The following is a 10,697-nucleotide window of genomic DNA, read 5'->3' as shown; positions in this document are numbered from 1 at the left end:
CCGCTAAGGAAACCATCGTGAGAAGCAGAGTGAAGAGTGCTGAAAGGTGCCGAGAGCGGACTCCTGGGGCCGTGGGAGCCTTGGGTCGTGGCTGTTACCCCTGGACTCCCAGACACCTGCCAGAGTCCCTTCCTCCAAAGCCGGGTCACCTAAGACCTGAGCCCCCAAAAAGAGGGAGGAGGGTCCATTTCAGATCCCCCCAGCCCCGCCTCTTCCCCTGCCAGCTCAGCTTCCTCTCTCTCTCTCTGAGGAACTTTCACTTCCTGCTACTTCAGGCCTCCCCTCGAAGAACAGGTAGGGGCCCCCAGGGGACCGAGCAGCTGGCATCACCACCCCCCTCCACTACACTGATCTGTAGCCTCCCTGTGGCATCAGGCAGCTGCCCCCGTCACACCCTGCCCAGCACCCCTCGTCTCCTTCTGCTTTCTCATGGGGCCCAGGCAAGCCTCTGCCTCCCTCTCCCCGCCCTTCCTGCCTGCTCTCCCCTAAGCAGGGCACCTGCTCTCTGTCCCCCACTTCCTAACACCCTGGACTTCGGAACAGTGGGCTGATGGATTGGTTTAGCTGTTTATTATCCATCCCTTATACCCACCCCAAGAAGAAGGGAAGCCCCTGGGAGCAGGGGCCTATTCTGCCCATCACCCTTTCCCCAGGCGCCTAATTGTGGTCCTGTACTTCAGTAAATATTTATTGAATGTATGGGTGCATGGATAGATGGATGGATTCCTGCTCCTAGGACTGCTGCAAGGAAAATATTTTAGAATGCCCTCCTTAACTGATAACCCACCATAGGAAGCTATACCCGGTTAAGAGTTGGGATCCAGTGGCTAGAGGGACAGATGTGCGACAAAGCAAAAAGAGTAAAATGTCAATAGTAGAATCTAGGTAGTGGGTACATAAATGTTCCCTGTAAAATCATTTCAGTTTTTTTTAATTTGCTTGTTTTGGCTGCACTGGGTCTTCATTTGGGCATGAGGGCTTCTCTCGTTGAGGAGCATGGTCTAGAACTCCTGGGCTCAGTATTTGCAGTGCACATGGGCTTACTTGCTCTGCAGCGTGGTATCTTGGGCTTCCCTGGTGGCCCAGAAGGTAAAGAGTCTACCTGCAATGTGGGAGACCCACATTCGATCCCTGAGTGGGGAAGATCCCCTGGAGAAGGGAATGGCAACCCACTCCAGTATTCTTGCCTGGGAAATCCCATGGACAGAGGAGGCTGTGGCGGGTGACAGTCTATGGGGTCGCAGAGTCCCACACGACTGAGCGACTAACACTTTCACTTTCGTGTGGGGGTCTTAGTTCCCGGACCAGGAATGAAAGCTGAATCCCCTGCATCGGAAGGCCAATTCTTAACCACTGGACCACCAGGGAAGTTCCTATTTTAATTTTTCTGTTTGAGATCTCTCATGATAAAACCTTGGGAGAAAATATTTGAAGGCCCCTTTGTGATCAGGGAAGGGAGGAAGAAGAGACATCGTATAACATTGATCACATTTACAGACTGTCCAGTGGGCAGAGCCCTTTTCCAGGCCCTGGGTTTTGACAATGGTTGTTATTCATTTGGTCCACTTTCATAAGGCTTCACTGGATGTTAAAATATAAAATATTACCCTGTTGTTTAGTCACTAAGTCCTGTCCAATTCTTTTGTGACCCTATGGACTGTAGGCTCCTCTGTCCATAGGATTTCCCAGGGAAGAATACTGGAGTGGGGAACTTCCCTGGTGGTCCAGTAGCTAAGACTGCACATTCCCAATGCAGGCGGCCCATGTTTGATCCCCGGTCAGGGAACTAGATCCTACATGCCACAGCTGAAGAAACTGCGGGCTGCGGCAAACGTTGAAGGGCCCACATGCCGCAAATGAGACCTGGTGCAGCCAAGTAAATATTTTTTCAATTAAAAAAAAAAGAATACTGGAGTGGGTTGCCATTTCATTCTCCAGGGGGTCAGCCTGACCCAGGCATCAAATCTGCTTCTCCTGCATTGGCAGGCAGATTCTTTACAGCTGAGCACCTGGGCTTCCCTAAAAAAATATTACCCTACCACTTGGTAAATAGCTGCTACTTTGAGTCCTCTTCCTTTCCCCCTACCTCCCCCTCCCTCTCCCACTACCGGCCTCCCCACTAGGATCCCCAGATCTCCCCACCACCCAGGAACTGAAGAATTAACACCTGGCACAGCGAGGGATCTCAAGTCCATCCTGGTTGGTCAAGGTCTCTGCCATGTGGGTTGTAAATATTTAGAATATTACCCCTGGGCTGGAACAGCCTTGAGACATACTTTCCTCCCTGCCAGAGGCCAGACCATGGCTCCCTGGCCTCCTGCATCCTGAGGATGACGGCCCAGCCAGAGGACAAGGCCTCAGCAGGCCCCACGGACCAGGAGAGGTGAGGGTTGCTGAGGCCATCTCTGCCTCCCTGGATTCAGAAGCCCCTTCCATCCAACTCCCACCCACCCCCAGACAGAACCCAGAACCCCATCTCTTACCCTTTGCCCCCAGGCTTCCCCTTCCTGTACCTCTGACCCCATCTCAGTGTCCAACTGCCTTCCTCTGTCCCCTGGTCTCCTGGTCCCTGCCTGTCCCAGACTAATCCCATCACAGGCGAATGGAGCTGGTGAGACCCCCTTAAGGGTCCTTGGGACCCCAGAGTCACTCCTTCGCCTTCAGAGGACATGGGGGGTGTGGCAGATCCCAGAGCTGGATGCCCACAGTGCGAAAGCCCTTCTGGACCTGTGGCCACCAGGGGTAAGTACTCACCCCCAGGCACCCTCTCTGACCCTCCCCATGACACCCTGAACCAGTTAGGACCCTGCCGGTTGCCAGGGACAAGCACAACACAAACCAGGCAAACTGAAATCCTGCTTATTGATTCACATGACTGAAAAGTCCAGAAAAGACCAGTGAAAGTGAAAGTGTTAGTCGCTCAGTCATGTCCGACTCTCTGCGACCCCATGGATTGTAACCTGCCAGGTTCCTCTGTGTTTGGGATTTTCCAGGCAAGCATACTAGAGTGGGTAGTCATTTCCTTCTCCAAGGGATTTTCCCAGGGATCGAACTCGGGTCTCCTGCATTATAAGCAGATTCTTTATCATCTGAGCTACCAGGGAAGCACAAAAAGTCCAGAAGTAAAAGTAATTTTAGGGATATCTGAATCTTGAACATCAGACAATATATATATATATATATATATATATATATATATTTCTCTTCATCCCATTTCTTGTTGTTGTTGTTTTCTTAACCACACTGCACAGCTTCTGAGATCTTAATTTCCTGACCAAGGCTTGAACCCAGGCCCCCTGTAATGGAAGTGCAGAGTCCTAACACTGGACCTCCAGGGATTTCCTTGGCTTTGCTTTAAACTTTGGGAAATTCTAAATATTTTTCACTGCAAATAAACACTTGTTCTTCAATATCCTGATAAGTAGGCATTTATCTTTCTAACATAACCAGAAAGACAGCTGAAGGTTCTAGTTCTGCTCCTCAAACGACATCAAGGACATCTCAGCAGTTCTCCTAGACTTCCCTTACGGTTGCCCAGTGGCTGCCCCAGACCCAAGCACATGTGTGCATTCCAAGCAGGAGGAAGGAAGAAAGGAGGCACCAGCTGCATTTTTTCCTTTTACCAGCAAAAACAAAAGCCTTCACAATTGATCCAGAATATACAGACAAGGCCCAGGTAGCAATATTTTTTAAAAGTTCACCTGGAAAGGATTCCCTGGCAGTCCAGTGGTTAGGACTCTGAGCTTTCACTGCTGAGGGCTTGGGTTTGACCCCTGGTGGAGGACCTAAGATCCTACAAGCCATGCTGTGCAGCCAGAAAGCAAACAAACCAAAAAATAAAAGCTCTCCTGGGAGTTATGTAGCCAGAGGTGAGAACCAGTGCCTACATCGATCACTACCTATCTTCTATGGCTGGGCCTGTTAATGCCCTGAACAAAGCTAGAGTTCTGCAAGGAGTAGGGAATAGATTTGGATAAAGCAATTCTAGATGGCTGGCCCAAGCACAGGGCCACATCTTACCAGGTTAGCAACCCCAGTGTAAAAAGAGGCCTCTTTCCAAAGAGCTCCCATGGGAGATTTCCATTGGCTGGATCTGGTTCACATTCGCATCTCTGAACTAACCACAGTAGTCAGAGAACACTCAATCCTATTGGCTAGGTCAGGTCATGGACCCACACTTAGGGCTCTTGGGAGAGTTAGTCCAACCTGCAGGACCTAAAGTAGAGAGTGGAATAGAGTTTTCTAAAGGAAATTTGGGGTGTGGGACCCAAAATAAAGGAAATGGATACTAGGCAGGCAATAGTAATAGACTTCTGCAGAATTCCTCTTCAACCTGGCCTTTGTCTCCCTTCCCCAAGAGTTTCCTGGTCATAGGACATCATCCCAGACAGGTCCTGGTGTTGAAGACAGGATCTTCACCAGGGGAAGTCAACACCTACCAGATCCAGAAGCTTCCTGGAGGTGAGGAGCCTACCCTCAAGTTTCCAGTCCACAACAAATTTATCACCAAGATCAGTCATTTTTTATTGTAAAATATCTCCTGAATCTTCCTAATCCTCTCTACCTCCATACCCTAATCCTAACCACCATCACCTCTTGCCCAGACAATTGCAGCAGCCACCTCTCTGGTCTCTGTGCTCCCACCCTTTTCTTCCTGCAGTCCATTCTGGACACAGCAGCCAGAGTGGTCTTTTGAAACACCAACCAGATGTTATACATTCCTGCCTTAAACCCTGCAAAGGACATGCAACATCTTTAAAAAAAAAAAGAAAGTGAAGTCGCTCAGTTGTGTCCGACTCTTTGCGACCCCGTGGGCTGTAGCCTACTAGGCTCCTCCATCCATGGGATTCTCCAGGCAAGAATACTGGAGTGGGTTGCCATTTCCTTCTCCAGGAGATATTCCCAACCCAGAGATCAAACCCGGGTCTCCCGAACTGCAGGCAGACGCTTTACTCTCTGAGCCACCAGGGAAGCCCTGCAACATTTTAGATAAACATTAAACTCCTCATGGGACTTCCCTGGTGGTCCAGTGGCTGAGACTCCATGCTCCCAATGCAGGGGGCCCGGGTTCAATCCCTGGTTGAGAAACTAGATCGTACATGCTGCAACTGTTTTCATGCCAAAATGAAGATCCCACAGGCTGCAACTAAGACCCAGTATGGCCAAATAAATAAATATTTAAAAGATAAACTCCTTATCATGGCCTATAAGATTATGATTAGCACTTGCTCACTACTGCCCATCATTCTCTCTGCTCTAGAGACTGTTTTTTCTGTTCCTTGAGCAGGCTAAATGTGTCCTAACTTCAGGGCCTTTGTATTTGCTTTTCCTGTATGAGTGCCCTTCCTTGAATGGCTAGTTTAGTCTCCATCTTTTCTACCTCTATAGAAATGTAATCTTCTTTGACCACCACAGCTAATGATAGGCCTAGTCACTTTCGATCACTCTATTTCATTTCTGGCACTCAATACACTATACACTTAGCATTATTTGTTTGCTCATTCATCTCCCTCCACTAAAAGGTAAGCTACAGGTAGGCAGTGAATGTATCTGTCTTTTGACAAATATATCTCCAATGCCTGAAAATAGTTATCTTAATAAATATTGCCTAATCAATGAATCATATTTGGTGGCATAAGTGGGATGCTAGCATAAGAATACAGGAAAAGAAGGGGACTGCAATGGCTAGAAATTTTTCTGTTCTGAAGGTTCTTGGGGGGAACTGCAGGATTGGGGAAGAGAGAGTCCCAGAAAAAAGAACGCTGCTACCCCTCAAGTTTTCTAACTTATTCCTTCTTGCCCTCTTTCCCCTCCACTACCTCAGGTGTGTGTCTGGAATCCTCTAAGCTCTGCATGCCAGATCTGCCCCATCTCCTGGCCTTCCTATCAGCCAGCAGGTACAGGTCATCCATTAAAGGTGCTAAGGAGGATCCTTCCCTATGACACCCCACCCACACTGTGGCCCCTGCTTATCTTTTCTCAGGGATATTTTGCCTAGAACATTGCTCTTGCCCCCTCCTACCCTGGGGCCCGAAGACCAAAACACAGGTGAGACATGATACTCTAAGGGAGAAAGAGTCCACCTATCCACCTCTTCGATCCAGGAGGATGGTACCTGGGGGACCAAACTACAGGGTTTGAGGGAGGATAAAGGGGACTGGAGGGGCTTCCCTGGTGGCTCAGATGGTAAAGAATCCTCCCACAATGCGGGAGACCTGGGTTCATTCCCTAGGTTGAGAAGATCCCCTGGAGGAGGACATGGCAATCCACTCCAGTATTCTTGCCTAGAGAATCCCCATGGACAGAGGAACTTGGCAGGCTACAGTCCATGGCATTGCAAAGAGTTGGACATGACTGAGCGACTAAGCACACAGCACAAGGGGACCTGAAAAAGTTGAGGGGGGTGGTGCTCAGCTCCTGGGTCTGAGTGAGGAGGTACCAGAAACTGAATCTCAGTTCCTCCAGTAATGAGGCTGAACACTAAGACTCCAAGGCTGGCCCCTTGGACACCTGGGACACCTCACTCCTGCTGTCCCCCAGATCCTCTGCAAATCGGCAGCATCCAACTCAGCACCTCAAGGAGGGTGCTCTTCCTGGTGAACAACCTCTACCTGGAGACCCACAGAGGATGGGGGATGGAGCAGACCCTGCCAGAGACAACTCCAGAGACTGCGGAGAGACACGGTCCAGGTTAGATAAGCAGGGCCCGGGGCCCCTGAGGGATGAAGAAGCTGCTGCTGCTGTTCTGTGGAACCCAACCCTCTCCCCACATCAGCCCCCAGGAACCCAGCCCCTCACCGTGTCTCCTGGGTGGAGGGCCCGCTCAGCCCAGAGGAACACCATCTTAGGCCAGCTCTGGCCAGCCTGGTGGAGGAGAAGGAGGATGAGGAGGAGGAGGATGACAAAGATGATGAAGAAGGACCTGAGGACATGCTCACTCAGCACGTCCGGGCTCTAGCCAGGGCCCGGAGCAGCTACGTGGCCAAGCAGTTCCGGAGCTTCCGGGCGCGCCTCACCTCAGGTGCTGGGGGCCCCCACAGGCCTGGGGACCCGGCCACAGAGCTGCTTCAGGACGTCCGGCACCTCCTTACTGACCTCCAGGATCACTTAGCAAAGGATCCCGATGTCAGGGCTGTCTTCGCAAGCAGGGGACCTGGGGCCCCCCAGAAGGAGGAGGAGCTAGGTAAGGGGGAGGACTGAGAGGGAACCGAGGGACACTCTCCAAACCCCCACAGGTTCACATTTGCCATCTCTTGGCCCTACATCGGTGTTCACATCCAACTTCGTTCTCTCCATCTCTGAGCGCATCTGTTTCCTTTTCTACTCACGCTCCCTTTCCCACAAGTAGCAACACCTACTCTGTTCACCACTGCTCCGTTTCACGCATGTGTGACAGCGCATATTCTCTCTCCCAAGCGGTTGTTCATACCCAGGATCCTTCTTCCACATGTGCTCACACCTACGTGTACACAAGCGGGTGGACAGAGGCTAAGGAGGGGTGGTGATTGGTGATGGTGGGTCAGTGGAGAGAACGTGGCATGGGTCAACCTGGCGGCCCTGCCTAACCCCATCTCAACCCTTGCAGGCCCCGCAGTGGAGGCGGCCTTGTACCGCGCGGTGCTGGCGCCTCTGAAGCCCGCCCTGTGGATGCGACTCCGCACGCTCCGCGCCCCAGAGCTGCGGCAACTACGGCGGCGACAGGTAGCCCTGCGGGCGGAGGCGGGGCCTCCGGGAGCCCAGGGGGCGGGGCGTGAGAAGCGAAGCCCCGCCCCTGCCCTACGGAGCCGCATTCATGAGCGCCTGGCGCACCTCCACGCCGCCTGCGCCCCGCGCCGCAAGGTGTCGCTCCTGCTGGCGGTGTGCAGTGACGTATACGAGGGTCTGGCTCGTGGGGAGAACCAAGGTAAAGTAGGGGTCTTGAGTCTACCTGGATGTGGAGTGACTTGAGGGTTGTGAGACCCAGGCAGCAGGCGGTTGTGCACACGTCGAGCGGGAGAAGATGGCAAGCTTTACGCGGACCTGGGGAATCTAGTGAGGGTCGTTTGCATATCCCGCAAAGTGGAAGGGTAGCCAGCACTCGCGGTCTTGTGGATGGGATGGAAGTTGCCAGCACGTCCCCTCCAACCCCAGAGCCTGTCCTCCCCTCCCTTAGAGCCCCTGGGGGCCGACGCCTTCCTGCCAGCGCTGACAGAGGAACTGATCTGGAGTCCAGACATTGGGGAGACGCAGCTGGACGTAGAGTTTCTCATGGAGCTCCTGGATCCGGACGAACTACGGGGAGAAGGTGAGCCCCCAGCCTCAGAACCCCGGGACCCGACAAGAGGCACCCTAGGCCCCCTGCCTGCAGTGGGAGGGAAGGCTGGCAACCTGCGCGGGGTGGGGGGGAGGTGGTGTTGGGCTTCGGGGGAGTTGAGATGGCTGCGCTGACCTCCTCTTCTTGCCCGTAGCCGGGTACTACCTGACCACGTGGTTTGGGGCGCTGTACCACATTGCCCACTACGAGCCTGACACGGCCCGTGCGCACAAGGGGCTCAGCTCTGAGGTCCGGGCCTCTCTGCGCCAGTGGCACCGCAGGCGGACGCTGCACAGACAGAGCCCCTCCGGGGACCAGGTGATCACTCCTTAGGACTGCGGGTGGCAGGGAGGGCTGGACCTGTTTCCTTTCTGACCCAGGCTCCTACCTCTCCCCACAGGCCAAGCTGCCCTTTGAGGAACCATGGGCGATGGAGATTATGCAAGAGACCAAAGATGATTAGAGATCTCAGACACTTCTGCCCCACAAGCAAGATTCAGGAGGCATCTGGGACAGCACCAACTTCTGACCCCTGTCGTTTAGAGGCAGGGGTTTCCAGGAAAAGGAAACAGGCCTAAAGACCTCTGAACCTTTACATTGGCTGTTCCTGTTTCCTGGCATGCCATTCCCCAATATCCACCTTGCTCCTTCCTTCTATTCTTTCAGACCCTTAGGTAGACATCACCTTCTTAGTGAGGCTGTCTCAGGCACTGCTGTCTAAAACTACAGCTTCTCTGACTGGATCCTCCCTGGGGTAAACAGAATAATGCCCCTCCCAAGATGTCCACCTGCTAATACCCATAATCTGTGAATATTTTACCTTAAGTGGTAAAAGGGACTTTGAAAAGTGATAGTGTTAGTCTCTCAGTCGTGTCCAACTCTTTGCGACTCCATGAACTGTAGCCCACCAGGCTCCTCTGTCCATTGGATTTCCCAGGCAAGAATACTGGAGTGGATTGCCATTCACTTCTCCCAGAGATCTTCCTGACCCAGGGATCAAACCTGGGTGTCCTGCATTGCAGGTGAATTCTTTACCATCAGAGCCACCAGAGAAGCCCAAAAGGGACTTTACCGATGTGATTAAATTAAGGATCTTGCTATGGGGAGATTATCCTGGATTCAGGTGGGCCCAATGTAATCCCCTTATAAGAGTGAGGCAAGGAGATCAGAGTCAGAGGAAGAGATATGATGATGCACACAGAGGTTGGAGTGATGTGGCTAGGAGCCAAAGAATGTAGGCATCCTCTAGAAGCTGGAAAAGACAAGGAATGGATTTTCCCCTGGAATCTCAGCGGGGACTCAGCTTTTGACTTTGTTTTTTAAAACTGAAGGGGACTCAGCTTTTGACTTTGTTTTTTAAAACTGAAGTATAATTAATTTACAGTGTTGTGTTAGTTTTAAGCATATTTAAAGAATATATATATATTCTTCAGATTCTTTTCCATCACAGGTTATTATGAGATGCTAAGTACAGTTCCCTGTGCTATGCACTTGGTCCTTGTTGTTTACCTACTTTATATACAGTACTCTTACTCAGTTGCTTCAGTTGTGTCCAACTCTTTGCAACCCCATGGACCATAGTCTGCCAAGCACCAAGCTCCTCTGTCCATGGGATTCTCCAGGCAAGAATACTGGAGTGGGTATTTTTTTTAATATTTATTTTATTTATTTGGCTGTGCTGGGTCTTAGTTGCAACATGAGGGGATTTTTAGTTGCAGCATGTGAACCCTTAGTTGCAACATGTGGGATCTAGTTCCCTGACCAGGGATCAAACCCAGGCCCCCTGCATTGGGAGTGCAGTGTTAGCCTCCGGACTACCAGGGAAGTCCCAACATGGTCTTTCTTTTGCGTGTGTGTCTTCGTTTTAATCTCCTCTTCGTGTAAGGACACCACTCATGTTGCATCCCTGGAGAAGGAAATGGCAACCCACTCCAGTACTCTTGCCTGGAAAATCCCATGGACAGAGAAGCCTGGTAGACTACAGTCCATGGGATCGCAGAGTCGGACACGACTGAGCGACTTCACTGTCTTTCTTTCTTTCTTTTCTTTCATGTTGCATCAGAGCCCATCTGTATGACTTCACTTTCACTTAATCACCCACCTCTTAAAAGCCCTTTCTCCAAATATAGTCACATTCTGAGTTCCGGGGTTAGGACTTGAACATATAAATTTGGGGAGGGAACACAATTCGGCTTTTTGACACTCTGTGGGTGGTATCTTGAGACCCTGACTAAGTTGCCCACCAACAACTTTTTAGCCCATGCTCTCAACACCTCTCTTTGATCCTTGCTGAATCATTGGATTTATTTGTACTATTCTATTCTGTTTATGGCAGTTTTCCACTTCCTGGAGTGAAATGATGTTTCCTGTATAAATAAATGTGTTTAATTTTTTAAAAAGTGAA

The 10,697-nt window shown here is 51.2% G+C and overlaps 1 protein-coding gene across 6 annotated transcripts; it reads left to right on the top strand.

Annotated features, from left to right (window-relative positions):
- The first annotated feature begins 21 nt into the window (after positions 1-21).
- Positions 22-10,697, top strand: RINL (Ras and Rab interactor like). Of its 6 annotated transcripts, none has more exons than XM_005219102.5 (13): positions 249-294; positions 2,124-2,199; positions 2,292-2,383; positions 2,583-2,742; positions 4,359-4,461; positions 5,825-5,897; positions 5,984-6,048; positions 6,541-6,690; positions 6,776-7,183; positions 7,586-7,903; positions 8,153-8,284; positions 8,448-8,611; positions 8,694-10,697. In XM_005219102.5, the coding sequence occupies exons 3-13, from the start codon at positions 2,331-2,333 to the stop codon at positions 8,754-8,756; spliced, it is 1,689 nt and encodes a 562-aa protein (XP_005219159.2). In that variant the 5' UTR covers positions 249-294; positions 2,124-2,199; positions 2,292-2,330; the 3' UTR covers positions 8,757-10,697. The 6 variants fall into 6 exon arrangements, with proteins under 6 accessions (NP_001291685.2, XP_005219159.2, XP_010813231.2 ...); XM_010814929.4 differs by having other exon boundaries at positions 2,124-2,209; NM_001304756.2 differs by lacking the exon at positions 2,124-2,199 and having other exon boundaries at positions 22-294; positions 8,694-9,223.

Source organism: Bos taurus, chromosome 18, assembly GCF_002263795.3.
Source record: "Bos taurus isolate L1 Dominette 01449 registration number 42190680 breed Hereford chromosome 18, ARS-UCD2.0, whole genome shotgun sequence".
NCBI classification, from domain to species: domain Eukaryota; kingdom Metazoa; phylum Chordata; class Mammalia; order Artiodactyla; family Bovidae; genus Bos; species Bos taurus.
Note: the sequence above shows the minus strand (reverse complement) of the source record. Positions and strands in the feature narration are given on the sequence as shown.

Excerpts from the sequence above, each read along its gene's own strand:
- RINL (XM_005219102.5), top strand. The coding sequence starts at position 2,331 with ATGACGGCCCAGCCAGAGGACAAGGCCTCAGCAGGCCCCACGGACCAG. Across the intron at positions 4,462-5,824 it reads GATCCAGAAGCTTCCTGGAG|GTGTGTGTCTGGAATCCTCT; the intron begins GTGAGGAGCCTA and ends CCACTACCTCAG. Across the intron at positions 8,285-8,447 it reads GGACGAACTACGGGGAGAAG|CCGGGTACTACCTGACCACG; the intron begins GTGAGCCCCCAG and ends TCTTGCCCGTAG.